Below are 17,382 nucleotides of genomic sequence, written 5' to 3' on the forward strand. Positions count from 1 at the left end.
GACCTAACACAACTTTGTTGTGTTGTCAGTGGTTTTTTGACATCCGACACAACCTGGTCCCGGTTCCGGTGCGGTCAGCGCACAGGTTAGAGGAGTGTAGGAAGGTTCTCGTCGAAAAAGGCGCCCCCCGTTTACTGACAGGTAATTTTCCGGTGGTGGGAAAACCATCCGACCGCAAAGCGTGCGCGACACCCGGATACACAATCCAACCGAAGACACCGAAAACACAACCCGAAACAAGGGTGACACTGTTTTTACCACAAATTTTGACCAACCAGGCACTACAGTGTGCGGCGGGATTGCGATTTGTCAATCGCTTTCGCGCGAATCGCGGTTTAGCAAATCTCAGTATGCCAGCCGGTTGATAGAAATTTGACAAGCCTCATTCACTGCGCTGAAACTCTCACTACTGGGGTGTTCAATAAGTTCGTATCCTCGGTAGCCTTCAAGACGATCCATGTCAAAAAAGGTCAAAAACAGACACAAAAAATAAAGGATATCGTATTGGAAAATAGTCGGATCACTTAAAGAGATTTAGTATAAGGCCTAGCCATCTCATTGAGCAGTATAACCAATACTTTAACTGAAGTATTGGGTTTCAAAAAGATGTGTGCGTACCGCATTCGCTAAAAATGGAACAACACACGCGTTCACAAGAGCATTTTGCAAAGAGTAATAGCAAAAGTCCATGAATTAAAGTTCAAATTGTTGGAGTATCCACAGTATTCACCAGATTTGGTCCCTAGCGACTTCCATCTGTTTTCAAAGCCAAAAAATCATGCTTGGAAAGCGTTTTTCATCAAATGATGACGTCATAACAGCTTCGGGAGCTTATTTTGAAGGTCTTCCATTTTTCCACTTCAGGGATGGAATTTATAAATTGGACTCTGCTTGGAACAAGCGTATCGATGTTCAGGAAGGCCATATTGAACAATAAAGTGTATTTCAAACCATAAAAATTTATTTTCCCTGTCGAGGCTACGAACTTATTGAACAGCTAGTAAGTGAGCTGCGAAGGGATTTGCATGCAGGCGGCATGCAACAATCACAGCAACCCGTGGATGGTGTGGACCAAACGACGCCCCCCATCACTTCATTATCTTCTCACACGTCAAGTGATCTTTAACAGTCGAAGATATGGCCAAGAGATGAAGCCTGGCGCAACGAGATTTCCGTTAGCCCGCGCGCGACACATACGTTTGACATTTAACATTTGACCGTGGGATATCACAGGCGGCGGCGGCGCACTTTGTTTAAAGCCGCGCAGACCCTGAGCAACAACGGTTTCGCCGCCGGATCGAATGGCGGCGGTTTTATGGCGCACAACCTCGGGAGGATTCTATTTTAAACTTCCCCCGCCTCGAAATGCCTGTTTTGCCGATCGCCTCCAAGAAGCAGTCGCGGGACGGCAGGGCAGGGTGAAAAAGGTTTATGGGAGAGTCGTCGTCCCAAGCTTAACCATGAGTCTCATCATAAAACTAATTTGCCACGGTCGCGTGTGAAGAGACCCCTGGGACAAGGAGTCAGCGGCGGCGTGCCCAGCAAGCAGCGCGTAGTTCCTACTTGCGGCGCGGTATTCGAACGATGATCTTCCTCCTCCACACAAATCCAACCCACGCATCATTGGAAGTGGTAATAAAATAGGTTCGTGGTCGGAGAGAGCCGACCGAAAACGCGCGTTCCACTAACACACTGCAAACTAATAAATCATTCAACGTTTGGCCCCGGGTGCGCTTTAGCTTCCACGTCATCCGAAGCGAAGCCGAAGGTTCTATTGAATTGACAGATAAGGAAACGTTTTACGACACCAAACTCCGGGGTCGGCGGCGAAAAGTGTCCATTCCGAGAAGCACGAAGCCGTTCTCTAACCGGCGGGAAAGGTTTTAAGTTGAAGGTAGTCCAAAATATGCTCAATCTGTGACCTGTGACCCGCCGGGTGATAATGTCTTGGTTCCTTCTACCAGATCCCCGGGATCCCGCGGTTCCCGGTAGACGTAGTCGCCGGAGATCAAGGCTCCCACTCTTTTCCGGCTACGACGAAATCTCCCGCTCGGAAGGTCACGGAAACCTAAATACAGCGGAGATACCAGAAAAACGGTGGCCCAACCTTCAGACTCGGCGAAACGTCCATGACACAAATTTGGATTTCTTTCACCCTTTTTCTCGACGTCGCACTTTCACAGCTGAAGCGCGGAGACCACCGGCCAGGCGGCCGGGCACCGGTCGGAGCTAACCCCGATTCGAGTCGAGTGGAAACTCGTTGTTGGCTGGCGCGCGCAACAGGCGCGCGAAAGTACGGACGGACGAGACCACCAAGGCTTGCCAGACCCAGTACGACGACGTACGACGACGAGACGGTTTTCCCTCCAATGTCCGAGATTCTAACACACACTCTTTCTCTTTCTCCCTGTCTCTTTCTATCGCGTGCACCGATTTGGCTCGCCGATGGCCGAGATCCTAGGGTGACCCAAAACTAGAAGTGCCAACCAGCAGAAGGAAGCCCACGACTGCCGGGAAGGGAACTTTCTCCGTTGTCCCTATTTCACAGATCGGAAATGGTTCACTATTCTCTCGGCCACCATTGCATCACGGGCACCCATAAGAAACTATGGAGAGCAACCTCTGGAGGACACAGGACGGCCAAAGAGGAAGCTCTGTTTTCGGGTTGTGGTCGGGATTTTTTCCACGATCAGCCTCCACTTGGCACAGCTCACCACTGGCGACATCTTCAGACTTTTCGCTCCTGCATTTCTGCACCGTTCGCCACGTGGACGCCATATCTTCCTGCGCTCCTCCGTTGGAATTTACTTTCGCCCGAGTCAGCTTTTTGTGGCCCCGTTTTTGCCGTCTGTGTGTGGCCGGAAAGGCCACTGGCCAACGTGGCACCCAGAGAACCATTGCTGGCAGCGCAGTGCCATTCGTAGCCACTGGAGCAAAGCAGAAGAGCTCGAGAGTCTACTACACCGTCGGTGAAGGTCGCCAGAGGTGGCGTGGGGCGGAGCACTTTGGGTTTGGGACTTGTTGCCACAGCGCGCACAGACACCGGGACCAACCGACCCCGGGTACTACTACTACAACGAGCCGCAGCCACGGCAGCATAACTCTCGAGAAGTTGCCCCTGTCCTGCGAGAGGGCCGCCAGACACCGTCAGATTCATTCATTTGCCAGTTCATGATGGCGCGCTTCTCGTCTTCTTCCGACGACGTCGGTGGCATCCCACCGGGTTCGGACGAAGGATCCCCTTTTCCGGCCTCTCTCGGCAGCACGCCACCTGACTGCGGAATTATGGTACATCGCACTAGATAGGGGGCAGGACAGCAGGACTTGAGCGGATGACATTTAGCACCAACAAGTTGTGCGTGCACCCGAATGTAGAGTCAAGGCCACACAAGGATGTCTCGTGTCCCGTATAAAACGGAAGAAACGACACCATTCACCAAAAGCCAGGGGAGTACCAAAGGCGGACCTGGGAGTGATGGAGTGTAGAGGACCCTCGGAACCCCTGAAACAAAGGGGTCTCAATCAACAAGTCCTACCGGGGGAGGCGAGGGTTCGACGAATGCAAAGTGCACTCCGGCAGAACACGACCACCACCGCCGCACACACGTCATCGCCGTTGTCGTCGTCGTTGCAACGGAGGCAGCAGTGAATGTCAGCGGCCCAGGGTAGCGAGTTGCAACAAGTTTCTAGTCTGCCAGATATCCTAGAGCCAGGGCAGGGAAACGGAGTACGTTGCATTTTCTACAGACTAGAGACTACGGGTAGAGCGACAAAGAGAGCCACAGATGCCGGATTCCTTCGTCCGGACTTCAATTATGCATACGCCTAGAGTGGAAGGTACAACACATCTACGGCGGCGCAGCGTCCAGCGAGTCTGGTTCCACGGACAGAGGCGCAGTCGAAAGCAGTGCCGGCACTCGGTAGTTGTGTAGTCGCAAGAACCTTTCGCTGCCCGTGATCTGCGAAGGAACGCGCGACGACGGCGTTGTATTAGTGGGCCCCTCCTCGGTCGCAATGCAACCACACGGACGCAGCACGCAACACTCCGTGGGGCTGCATCGACGGGACCACTTCGCTAGAGCGAGGGTCCATACGGACCGGACCGGCACCCCCTCAGCAAAAGCAAGTAAGCGCACTCTTTCGCGAACCGGTTTTTCATGAATTGCAGATTATTTTATCGTTACGATTCCGCCTACCGAACACTTCCGCCCCGGGCGGACGCTCAGCTTGGCGGCCGCTGCTGGAGAGCGCCAAGAACTTGTTCCAGCGAACAATGAACACCGCCGCGCGCGACGATGTGAGGCCCACCACCTCGTCGCTCGGAAGGAAATTTGGCGGGCTGCCCCGCCTGGAGAGAGAGAGAGAGAAAGTGTGTGAGGGGAATGCAAACACAAGCCGTTGTTTGGTGGTCTTTTACCAAGCGATTCCGCACGATTCCCGGGGGCTTTGAATGCCCTCCCGAAAGGAGCGAAGAAATGGGGATCATTCTCGCCACAGTTAATGTGTTTCCGGTGTCTCCCGCCGGATCTCATTAGCGAAAGCCAGCCCGAGAAGCTGCCCCCTGGATCTCTACGTTGACTAACCTAACGACGGGGTCGCAGTCGGGGCCGAACTATACACCGAACACTTGAGCGAACGACGGTCCTCGCGTTTTCAAGGGCGACTAGTTCTTCTTCAGCTTGTCTTCACCGCGCACCGTTTTCCGCCCGGCGCTATTTCCCACGGGGGCAGGTTTCACGGACACCTCCGGGGGCATCGGCAGACACTACGGCCCGATCAGAAAACCCGATTCTGGGTGAGTGCGCGCGCGCGATCGTCGAAGGAGCCGACCTCGCACACACCTCGAAAATGCAGCCCAAAACACAATGCATGAAAAGTTCCCACCAGCACCAGAATGTCTTCGCGGCCTGTTCTTGTACATTCCACTTCACACACCGCGCGGCGTACCACATGTCGCTGCCGTGCCTTCTCCGAGGGCTACGCTGAGATTTTCACTGAGTTCCACTTGAATGGAAGGAGCAACGCGAACAGGGAGAACGGAGGACCGGGACAGAAAACAGACAACACTCCACTCTGCGGCGGCGGTGCATGTCTTAGGGATTCGTGTAGTCATCATCTGCTCGTTTTTCACGATCACGGCGACGATCACACGACGATCACCCGGCCCCCGGTTCCATATCCCATCCACGAGTCCCGTGACAAATTTCCAGCATCATGGTGACTGACAGACCGGTGACAGCTACCTACTACACACACTCGGCTGGAAGGAAAACCTGCCGCTTCTTCCACCGGGAAAACTCTGGCGCGAGAAGGGCAAGGAAGAAAGATGGTTCCCACCGCACTGGTCCGTGACACTTTACACTTGCTTTGGCCTCGTCCTCCTCGACCAAGTAATTCACCCTCAACATCTGTGCTCGATGGATGGGTTTCCATCAGCTCTCGAGTGCGTGTGCGCGGTATGCTAATGAACGCTCGCGCTTCGGAGCTCTATCAATCATCTCTGCTAGCAGACATCACCACCAAACTCCGAAGGTTTCTACGGTCTAGGTAGGTATCTATTTTCGGCCGTTGAAGGTCGCCGATCATGTTACCCCCGAAGGTAACAGGATACGGGATGGACACGGCAAAACTAATATGGTTGTAATCTCTTCTATAATCTATTAAAATGCCTACAATGAAACCTTTTTAGTTGTATAACTTCAAAAAATCTGCTGTCTTTATATTTTACGAGTGTTAGAAATTCACACAAAATTTATCGATCGACCATAAGTTGCATTTTAAAACACTTCCTCGATAGTTTGAACGATGATCGGATGCCAGAATGCGACGGTAAGGGTATGGATAGCTCCGTAAATCGAAGGGAAATGTCACTAAAAATGTGAAAACTTCCGACTCTTATGTTTGGAAAAAAAGGATAACGATGCATTTTAAAGCGCTGAATCGTAATGATAAGAAGGTAAATAGTGCAAAAACACCCGTGTTAAAGGTTTGTGACCAAATTGCTAACTAAGTTCGAATGTTTGAAAATGGATGACGCGGCAATCGCCAAAGCCTTCTTCAATCAGCAACCTGGTCTGGATGATTTTTACACAGCACTCCGTCGCAGTAAGGTCAGCGACTATTTTGAGACAAAAAAGGGTGGCGAAGATCGCATAAAAAATTTATGACTTGGCTGACCTTATTTAGAAATTGGATACCATAATAGCAACTCTTTCAAGTCCGAAGAGTCCACTCAAAACCCCAAACGTTATGTGTTGTTCTGGTCTGATTTAACCACTTGGAAAGACAGCTCAGAAGTGGGATTTAGAAAATTGTACTGACGATACTGTTGATGAAAGATTGCCGTTCTCCAAACACCCCAAAATTATGTCGGATTGAAGGCAAAAGATGAAAAAGGTTTTGCTAAAACAAGTAACCCGAGTTACTGGGCATGAGCTTAGAAAATCACCAGACTTGGGGGTTGTAAAAGGTTTGAATAACAGTTGGCTGATGCCAAATAGTCTGCATTTTTATGATTCGTGGTTTGAAAATAATTATTTTGTGAGGTTTTGGCCTTGGCCAAGGTCTGCTATGTCCACCATTTTCCCTAAGACCAGTTTTGGTGCCGCTGCGTGACCTCCCAAACGGATGATCGGGGCGGACAAGAAAAGAGGACGTATCAAATACCAAACGTCCTTCGTGTAGCTTTTGGTGACCCACTCTGCTCTGCTCTAACGAAGGGCCACGACCCAAAAAGGAAGCACAAAAACAATCGAAACCACACTCACCTGCCGAACAGTGGGTGCCAGAGGGGCGACGATAGATCGGTGCTATCGTCCACCAGCCCGTTCGTGGTGCTGCCAACCTCGGCCAGCTCGTCCGTGTTCAGCAACCGCCGCTGGACGGCGGCCGGATCCAGCAGGTGCAGCCCCGGTTTCACCTTCAGCTTCGCCTGCTGCTGCTGCTGCTGGTGCATTCCACTGCCAGTCGCACCGGAGAGTAGGTGCTGCTGCTGCTGGAGGAAGTTGTTGTGCTGCTGTTGTTGTTGTTGCTGTTGCTGCTGTTGTTGCTGCTGTTGAAGGAACATTTGTTGCTGCAGCTGGTCGTGCTGCTGGGCCGTGTAGAGATCCATGCCGGGAATGGCCATTAGGTTGGCCAGCTTGCTCGAGGTGCTCTGGTTGTTGTTGCTGCCACCCACAGCTCCACCGCCGCCGCCGCCATGCTTGCCGTGCAGCTGGTGCTGCTTCTCGGGTTGCAACAGATTCATTAGCGACTTGCACGTGACCCGAGGCTTTTGCTCCTGCTCCTGCTGATGATGCTGCTGCTGGAGCTGATGATGTTGCTGCAGCAGTTGCTGCTGCTGTTGCTGTTGCTGCAGTTGCAACTGCTGCTGCTGCGTGTGGTGCTGTTGTTGCTGGTGGTGGTGTTGTTGCTGCTGCTGCTGTTGCTGGTGATGGTGAAGCTGTTCTTTCTGCAACTTCCGCGCCAGCTGTTGCTGCTGCTCGTGGAACTCCTGGAAGTTGGTGGGCAGGTTGAAGAACGAGTTGGCCGCCGCCGAACCGAACATCCCGGCCGCACCGAGACTGGCCGCGGCCGCCGCCGCCGCCGCTTGTTGCTGTTGTGCAAGTTGCTGCTGCTGCTGTTGCAGTTTCGCTTTCTGCATCGCCGAGAGCTGCTGCTGACGGTGAGTGTTTCCGGTGTTCTGGTGGCCACCACCGGGGCGCATCGAGACCGCTCCACCGGAAGCGGCCGCCGCCGCTGCCGCTTGGTTCATTAGATTGGCCATATTTTTGAACCCACTCGGGCTGAACGCTTGCTGCTGTCGGTGCTGCTGCTGCTGCTGCTGCTGCAGGGCCGCCTGCTGTTGCTGTAGTAGCGTGGCCGATTGAGCTAGGGCAGCCGCGCGGGAGCCGCCGGCGGCTCCTGACGTACCACCGCCAGCTCCGTAGCGTGCCGCCGTTGCATTTGCACCACCGTGCGGCATCGTTGGAGGCGTCATGAACTGAGGTATCGCAAGCGGGTTCATCATGCCGGCCGCAGCAGCGGCCGCCGCCGCAGCCGCCTTCTTCTGCTGGGTCTGGAACATGTTGGCGGCGGCCGTGACCGCGGCCACCGAGCGCTGCTGCTCGAGCGTTTTCGCTCCGATGATCGGCTTGCGATCGATGTGGACGGCTGCCGCTGCCACGGCGGCTGCCTTCTTCTGGGCGGCCTCTTGCTGCTTGCGTTGCTGCAAGTTGGCCGTGGTCATCGCTTCCTGGAGCATCGCCAGCTCCAGCTGCCGCTTGTACTCGAGCGGGCTGTTCGCCGAGGCGGGTGGCAACCCACAAAAGTCCTGAAACCGAGGCCCCATGAAGGGCAACATGTCGGCCAAGCTGTTCCCCATCGGTCCCGCGGCGTTGCCGGTGGTGCCACCACTACCGGCAGCTCCTCCGACGGCAGCGGCCGCCGCAGCTGCAACGGTCGCCGCCGAGGACGCAGCACCGGGCAGGTTCATCATGGCCTTCAGAAGTTCCGGGGCAAACTGGCCCATCTGGCCCAGGTACGGCAGCCAGAGCATCTGGTTGAAGGCGGCCGTCGTCGCTGCGTCAATGTCGCCGGCCAACCCGGAAGCCAGCAGAGTGCTCATCACCGGGTTCTGCTTGGCCGCCGAGGCCGTCAGCGTCTGTTTGAGCGCTTCGAGCGGGCTCGGCGGCACCGGTGGGGTGGTCTGGTGATGGTGATGGTGCTGCTGCTGTTGCTGGTGGTGGTGGACCTTCTTGCTCGATGGGGCGCCCGCAATCGGTGAGGTCACCGGTGACGCAGCGGCAACCGGTGACGGGGGCACAACCGCCGTTACCTCCAGCGAGGAGGATTTCGATTTCAGCTTCAGCAACTCCTCCTGCGTCTGGAGAATCGTCTCGAGCTGCTGCAACGAAATCACCAGAATGTCCGGGTCCTGCAGGATGTTGGGGAACGCGAACGCCTCCGGCAACCGCAGCTCGGGCCGGGTGGTCAGCAGCAGCGGAATTTCGCGGGCCGGCGAAGCGAGCACCGCGTTGAGACGATCTTTTGGCACGAGCAGCGGATCAGGTACCTTCCAGGCCGGGTTGCCCACCAGGAGGCGCAGTTGCGTCAGCGCGTCCGGATCGTTGCCCGTGGTCAGCATCTCCACCAGCCGGGCGGAGTCGTTCAGATTGCTAAAGGAATTGCCACCGGTCCCACCGGAAGTGCCGCCTGTCGCCGTCGACAGTTGATTAACCAGCGATTGGCCGCTGCCACCGGCGCAGGCGCCGCCCAGAGCGTTCATCATCGAGGCAACACTCGACGGGGCCGTCCCGCTTGCCTTTCCACAACTGGACGAGGTTGACGTCATCGTGGCACTGGCGGACGAACTCGAACTCGTGGTGAGTAGGGGAGATACCGGAAGCGCAACTCCGGACGCCTTCACGGACGATGAGTGGTGCTGCTGCTCGGGGTCGGTTTTGATCCGTTTCGCCCGCGGTTCACTGTCGGTGTCCTCGGCGTCCCTGGGCAGCATCGTGGCCGCGGTGGCCACCGGAGTGGAAGAGCTCAGCCGTTTCGCTTCCTCCGAGCAGCTCACCGTGGGGCTGGCGGACTTGCGACACTTGGAGCCCAAATCGAGGGGCTCCTTTTGCCCGGCCATGGCCGGCGCCGCGGCCCTCTTGACACTCGCCGTCGCCGTGGTGGTTGTGGTGGCCGCCACCGAGGAACTACAACTTGTCGTGCTCGTCGCGGTACTGGTGGTGGTCGAGCCACCCCCAGCGGACCGGCCGTTGCCAGCCTTCGAGACGGCGGAAATGGCGGCCGCGGCTTGCGACATCAGTGCCTCGATGACACTGGACGCCGCCGCCGCCGAGTGGTGGCTGCTGCTGCTACTGCTACTGCTGCTGGACGCGGACACGGATTTGGGCTGTAGGAACAGGTCCGGTGACGGCGGGACCGCTGGCAGGCCGCTCGGCTGTGGGGACTGGATCGCATCGGAACTGTGTGAGACGGGCCGGGGCGACGGGGACAGGCTACGCTTGCGGCAGCTCAGGTCCTTCGGTAGCTCCTCCTGGCACGAGTCGGGCGATATCACGATCGGTGCCTCCGATGGCAACTCTTTCGCACTCACACCGCCGCCTTCGACACCCCCGATGGCACTAGTAGTTGGGGACCCGCTTCCACCCCCCGTCCCCGACGCCTCCTTCAGCTCGGTGGTGAGGGCTTCACTATCTCCGGCGCCGCCGCTCGTGGTAGCCGCCGCAAAGTAGGAACTCGCGTGTTCACTTGCCTCCGTCAGATCCTTGATCGTGATCGACAGTTCGTCCTCGAGCGAGGCACCGGTCGAGGAGGAAGCCACCGCCGTCGCCGCTGCCGCGGAGGTGGTCGTAGCTACCGTGCCACTCGAAACCGGCTGCGGCTGACTCGTCACCAGTGCCGCCATCGCCGACGGGGCGAACGGGTTCGGCAGGATGTCCTCGGCGTGCAGCGAGTGGTGGGTGATGCTCGTATCGAACAGATCACCCGTGAGACCCTCGATTTCGCCCGCCTCGTTAAACGACAGGCACTTGGGCGAGGTGCTGAGGGATTCGCCTAGCCGCGAGATGATGTCCGCCACCGGTTCCGGTTCGAGCAGCACATCGTCCTCCTCGTCGTCGTTGTAATCGTCGGCGATCGTGTAGATCGTGGTGGTGGTGGCGGCGGCTGAAGCGGCCCCCTTATCGCCACCCGTCGCCGTCGCTGCGCTCGTCGTGGTCGTTGCCGTCGCACCGCTTGTTCCGATGTTGTTGTGATTGTCTGCGCACCTCTGTTGTTGTTGTTGTTGTTGCTGCTCCACGACGAGAGAATCGAGCAGCTCGACACCGGTCATCGTCGTGTCACCACCGCCGGCGGCGCAGCTCGCTACCGCTGCCGCCGCATTCAGCAGATCCTCGCGCGGACTCGCCGCCGCCGCCGACTGTATGTCGTCGATCAGATCGCCAAACTCCGCACTCAGATGGTGATGGTGGAGGGGATGGTGGTGGTGGTGCTGCAGCTGATGATGATGCAGATGATGATGTTGTTGTTGTTGCTGCTGCTGCTGGTGAAGGTGGTCCTGCTGGTGCTGCTGCAGCCCGTGCTTCGGATCGTCATCGTCGAGCTCACTATCACTACTGATGGTGATGTGCGGTGGATGCACTTCCGCGTTCTCGGTGCAAGCCGATTTCGTCTTCCCACCACTACTACCAGCAGCACCAGCAGCACTAGCACCGTCAGTGGCCGCCTTCGTAATCATCGTCGTCGTCGTCGTCGTCGTAGTGGTTCCCGTGTGCGTCGCTACACTATCCGGGCACCCGACGATGGCCGTCGCCGTCGTCGTCGTCGTATCCTCGTCGTTCCGTCGAACTCTTTTCTGTGACTCGGCACCAACAGCATTCCGGCGCTCCGACGGCTGCTGCTGGCGCTGATCCTGCCCCGCTGTTGGTGTTGGTGCCAGCTGCTGCTGCTGCTGCTGGGGCTGCTCCAAAACGCACACTTCATCGTCGTCAATCTCCACCACGGTGGGGCGGCGGCCGTCCACTGCGCCGCTGCCACCACCGCCACCGTTCGTCAGTGTTGCATCGCTGGCGGCCGCTGCGGCTGCTGCGGCCGCTGCCAGCGCCAGTGACGAGTGCAGCAGAAGCAACGCATTATCCTCTTCTCCCGCGGCCGCCGCCGCCGACGACGACACCGAAGGTCCCGATGGTCGTCTGCCACGTTCCCCAGCTTCCGACACACTAACACCAACGAGGCCCGCGGTGGGCCCGTTGGTGGCCGAAGTCCCGGCCCCGGTTCCCGTGCCCGTGCCGAGCATCTCCTCGCCGAGCATCACATCATCGTCGTCGTCGTCGTACAGCGAGTGGTGCAGCAGCTGGTGGTGGTGGTGGAATCCACCACCGGATGCTCCTTCCACGCCGAGTAGCTGCACGTCGTCGTCATCGTCGTCGTCGTCGCCTTGGTGTTGGTGTTGATTCCCAAGCCCAAGTTCATCGAGTGCAATCAGTTCCGCGGGGCCGGCGCTACCGTCGACGCTCAGCACGACGTCCTGCAGGCTGCTGCTACCAGCCGGGGAGCAGCCGGAGGCCAAGGCAAGACCGAACCCGAGCCCGTTTGGCACATGCGCACCACCGCCGACGTCATCGGAGAGTCCGTTGCACCGTTGCACCGGGATGACGGTTGATGGTATCTGTGACTCGATGCTATCCAACAGTTGCCCCCGGCCTCCGCCACCGCCGGAGTCGTCAAGATGAGAAGCTTTCGACGGGGTCGATGCCGTCGTTGCCATCGCAGCACCAGGCCACTCCCGGTTGCTGCTGCGGGATACTGCGACCAGTGCTGCCATCGCATCGCCGTCCGTGGCATGGTGCACCACTTCCTGCACTTCGTCCTCGTCGTCGTCGTCGTCTAGCTCGAGAAGCTCTACCTTTTGATTGTTGTCGACCTGTCGTGGCTTGCTGCTATTGCTTATGTGTTCGTCGCCACCGTCGGCGCCTGCTGCGCTGCTGTTGCGATGGTTGCCACCACTACTATTACTAGTACGAGGAAGAAGACTGTTGGTGGTGGAGGATTCGCTAAAACTAGTGATATTATTATTGCTACCACTTCCGGCCGCCGCCATCGGCTCGTCACTCCCGCCCATCGCCAGTCGGCTGCTGGCGGCGAGCTTTTCCTGCAGTTCCTGCAGTTGCCGCTGCTGCTGCTCGTGGTAGTTTCGTATCAGCTCGGCAATCGCTTCCTCGCGCTCCCGCTCCTCCGCTTTTACGTCCGCCGCCGTGCGCTTCGGGGGCGCCGGATGCTGCTGCTGATGGTGGTGCTCTTCCGGTGGCTGGGCCACCGTCGCTTCGAGCTTCTCCTGCTTCACGCCCAAACAGAACGTCACCTTCCGGCGTCCACTCGGGGTGCCACCGGTGGTCGGGGTGGCGGCGGCCGCCGTGCTGCAGCTGCTACTCCTGCTGCTGTCCATCAACCCTCGCCGTCGCCGCTCGTCCTCCGAGTGGCGCTTCCTTTTCTTCTTCGACTTCTTGTGCTTGTGGTGCTTGCTATGGTGTTGCTGTTGGGCTTTCGACGAGTGTTTGTACTTTGGTGACGTTTCGCTAGCCGGCGTGGACGTTCGACAGCTGTCGCTGGCCGTCGTCTGTCCTTCGTTTTCCTCCCCGTCCTCCTCGTCCTCTTGCTCCTGTTCATCGTCGGTCCGGTCCGGTCCCTCGTGACCGGTCGCCGGCGGAAACAGTGAGAACATCACCGACGAACTGGTGTCGGTTCGCGGAATGGCCCGCCAGCTTCCGGTGCCGGTGCGGGTTAATCGTATACGGTTGCGCTTATCGTAGTCCTCGCAGCGCACCTCGACGATGCGCGTGTCTTCCTGCTTGACGAACAGAAAGATGGGATTAACTCTAGGAACTGTGGAGGCGGCGGCACCGCCCACCGGCGTGGCCGTGGCGGTGGCGCCGCTGGCGACCGAGCCCGTCGGGGTTGACGCCTTCGAAGAGCCACTACCACCGGTGGCTTTAGGCGCGGAAGGAACCGGTGACGGGGTGGCCGCCGGCGTGCGGGACCTTCGGGCGACGGCAACGTCCGGCGTTGGGGTCGTCGCGGAAGCGCTTGGCGCTTGCTGTGGTGCTTTTGGTGGACGCTTCGTCGAGGCACTGCTCGGGGGGGTCGTCGTCACCGATGCAGGAATGGCACGTTTCTTGGAGGAGGTGGTCGCCGTCGTGGCGGCGACGGTGATCGCCACCTTCCCCGACTTGGTCCCCCCCAGCCCCTTTGGCTTCGGTTTCGGGCGTATGCGGGCATTGAAGAAGATCTCCGGCAGGCAGAGCGTATCGACGACCCGATCTGTAAACTGTCTCCGCCGGTTCGACTTTCGGTGTTCCTTCGGCTCCAACGGCAGCGGAAGCGGATCGTCCTTATGGGGAGCCCTCCGTGGCGCCGGTGGTGGTGGTGCGGGTTGTGGTAGCGGCAGCACGGTAACCCGTGACTGTTCGGCGACAGCATCCGGCACCAGTTCGCGCTTGACCACCACCATGGACGACTTGTCGCCAGCATCTCCGGCGGCCGGTGGCTCATCCGGCAGTTCCTTTTTCACGACGGCGGTTTGCAACCTCGAGGACGATCCGATTGACCCGGCTGTTGCTACTTCCGCCATCGGAACCGAATCGGCGTTGGCGTTCTGGCAGCGCGGTGACTGCTGTTCGGTCGGCGGCGTGACGTTGCGTCGCCTCAGTATCAGCTTCGTGTCCTTCGAGTCGCTGCATTCCCCTGCAACAACGTGCGCTACATAGTGCTGTCCTTGTTCCGGCGCATCTCCGTGGCGATGTTTTCCTTGGTCCTGGTCGTCGTCGCCGGTGGCCACTTCCGGTCGCTGGGACGCCGTTTCCCACGGAAGCAGAATCGTGGTGTCCAGCGAGGGCGTCTCGAACCCGGAATCGCGGTCGGCGGTAGATTCGGTGGCCGTCAGTATCCTTACCGCACTGTCGCGCCCTGAGCCGCCACCGACCCCACCACCACCATCGTCGGTTGCGTGGAGTGAGCGCAACACTAGCTCACAGTTGAACTCTTCCGACGAGCTGGCGCAACCTTCATCTTGGTGACTCGCGCTGGCCAACTTCCGCGACTTTCCGGCGGATGGGTCTGCTGCTGCTGTGCTGATTATGTTGTTGTTGTGATTGATGTGTCCTTTTTCGCCGCCCGGCCCAGCCGTCGTCTTCGCCTTGGTCGTCGCCGTTGTGGGCTTCCCCGGGGCGATCGGTAGCAACTCAGGAACCACCGGAACCGGCGAGGGCGAGTGGTGCTGTGGCCCACCGCAACCGTCCGAGGACGAGGTTCCGCTGAATCCGAGCGATCTCCATTGGGCACTAACCTCGGCACTCATATCCGGCGACTAGCGACCATTTCCGGTCGAACTCTCCCGACGCGGACACACCGGACACAGCGACTTTTCCCCCACCGACCCACCGACCGACCGGATCGATTAAGTTCGTCGTTGTTGGTCGCGGAATCGCGGTTCTAGTGAAAACAATATCCCACCAGTGAGCCCCGTTGCATCGCATACACACGCGCGCACATGGATCCACTTCCACACACGCACACACTCAGAGAGAGATAAAAACACCACTATCGATTACCCATTGCTGCGGCCACGCACACTTGCGCGCGAAACACAATCCCACGATTGCAACCCACTACACTCTCTTTCTCTCTCTCACACGCTAGGCGGAACAACACACTTTTTATTGCTTCTTGTACATGACACACACACACCGGCAGCAGACGTTGTTTTTCTTTCTTTATTTCCTGTGCACGTATTGCTTCACGTTCACCAACACACCGCTACCGCGGGCCGCCTGCTGTACACTACTAACGCACACCACCGAAGCGACGGACGACTACTAATCGCTCGCCAGTTGCAGCTTTATCGCAATTCAATCGTAAGACAAGACATTTTCTTCACTTCCCAGCGCTCTGTGAGAGCAATTTTGCACCTCTTTTTTCTTCTTCCTTTCGGCCACTTCTTCCCGGATGGGAGAAAATTCTCGGCAACTCCGCCTGACCACCGCCGCTCCTAGTTGCTGCTACTCTTCTCCGATGATGTGCGCTCGCGGCTCGCTGGAAACCTCCGTCATTAATTCTTCTCTGCGCTGCGTTTTGAGGCCGCCGAGATTTTCCCGTTCTGTTCCTGGAGTGTCGGTCGGTCAACACAAAACACTCACTCACTCGGCTCTGTTTGGGGGAGGGAAGAAAACCAATTAAAATTAAATCGATCGAATCGACACCACACAGATCACAACGAATCGGCGGATCGATCGCATCCAAAGGAATGGCACTTTTTGCGTCGCCCGCTGTGATGCACACGTTTCAATACTACTTTCCGTGCGGAGGCCCCACTAAGATGGCGTTTTTCGCCACTTAATTCACACGAAACAAAACGATAAACCTCTCTCTACGTCGTATGGTGGTCCCGCACACACAAATTAGGAAAACTACCCCCCCGTCCGTCCCCATCAAAGCGCCCCCCTAAACTCTCGTGCTCGACGAGCTGTCAAAATCGTATTTCGATTTCGACGTTTTTTTTTTCTATTCACTTCTCACACAATCTCGCTCTCATCCCGCGGTGGGCTCTCTCGAAGGTTCGCTCGCTCGCTCTCTCGCGCTCAACCAAAACAAGCTCTCCACCGCTGGATTCGCTGGATTTTATTGAAAACATTCTATCCACAGCGCAGCTTGACCGCCACCACTAACACTATCGTGCGAACGAACGCACTGGCCGCGGAACGCGAAAAACATCGCGTCCGCCCGCCCGTTGCACTTGCTGCTGCTCACTCGCGCACACACACCAGCGCACGCACTTGACAGCGCTAATGCGACACGCGCTTGGGTGCGTGCGTGTGTGTGTGTGGTGGTGTGCCCCAGCGCGGTGAACTGTCAGTGGCGTCGAGAATGACAGCGGTTGTTTGACGGAATTCTCGCGATGCGGCGAGAGGTCATTCGGTTTGGGGGCGAAGCACTAGATCCGCCGCTGGGTGTGTGGACCCGCACCCGCACACCCGCACACACCCGTACGGCTTCAGCACGCCCGCCACGATCAGGGAACAGGCAGGAAGAATTAATTTATCTTCGTTTTGTTCACTTCTTCGCTTTCCGATTAGAACACTTCGGGGCACGACCACTTTCCGTTCCTAACTATCCATCAACAACACCCTCATTTATTGTGTGCTATGGCGGGGACGGGTCGTAAATCATTTCTCACTTGCAGCTTGCAGCTTAGTTAAACAATCGCAGGAACTGTTAACCGATTTTTTTTACTTTGCAGCACCACCGAGGCGGCCCATCTTTAAGCATTCGTCGTAAAATCGATTGGCGAGGCCCACTACAAACTCTGGATCTACTATCGCTTCGATTCGACACGTTTGATGACCGAATTTTACACACATCACTATAGCAACAACACGGGTCGTGTTGGTCGGCGAATCTCGTAGTAGCTCCATTTTTCACCGGGCAGGTGGTTGTAGCACAACAATGGAATTCTAGTACGCATTTCTTCGAAAAACGGCGAGGACGACCAGTGGTCTCATGTACGCAGCATTTTGTCACCCTCTCTCTCTCTCTTCGCTCTCCGAAAGGTCGCCAGCCCCACGAAACTGTTTCACTCACTCGCGCACAATACATCGCTCAACAACACAGGCCTACTACTACTACTACTACTACGCGCTGCTTATTGTTGTTGGTTGTTGTTGCGTTTTGATTGCTTCGTATTGCTTTCTCACGTACTCTGTGTCTCTCGCTCACTCTCTCTCTCTCTCGCTCCGATCTACCTCTGCCTCACTCATGCGCGCATTTGCTCACTCCCTCGCTGCTCCACCGTACCCATGAACCCCACATCGCATCCGTATCCTTCGGTGGCCA

The 17,382-nt window shown here is 57.3% G+C and overlaps 1 protein-coding gene across 1 annotated transcript in view; it reads right to left on the bottom strand.

The window, feature by feature from the left end:
* Positions 1 to 14,851, bottom strand: part of LOC128278523 (pneumococcal serine-rich repeat protein-like) — a 28,866-nt gene extending 14,015 nt beyond the window's left edge. Inside the window, exons 1-6 of the mRNA XM_053017252.1 lie at positions 14,673 to 14,851; positions 13,505 to 14,624; positions 13,199 to 13,459; positions 12,168 to 13,057; positions 9,265 to 12,107; positions 6,768 to 9,189 (exon numbers count right to left, since the gene is read on the bottom strand). Of these exons, the coding sequence (XP_052873212.1) occupies positions 6,768 to 9,189; positions 9,265 to 12,107; positions 12,168 to 13,057; positions 13,199 to 13,459; positions 13,505 to 14,624; positions 14,673 to 14,851 (7,715 nt within the window). The remainder of the gene's footprint in view (positions 1 to 6,767; positions 9,190 to 9,264; positions 12,108 to 12,167; positions 13,058 to 13,198; positions 13,460 to 13,504; positions 14,625 to 14,672) is intronic.
* Between the last annotated feature and the right edge of the window lie 2,531 nt (positions 14,852 to 17,382).

The sequence above is a fragment of the Anopheles cruzii genome, chromosome 2 (genome assembly GCF_943734635.1).
Source record: "Anopheles cruzii chromosome 2, idAnoCruzAS_RS32_06, whole genome shotgun sequence".
Taxonomy (NCBI): Eukaryota; Metazoa; Arthropoda; class Insecta; order Diptera; family Culicidae; genus Anopheles; species Anopheles cruzii.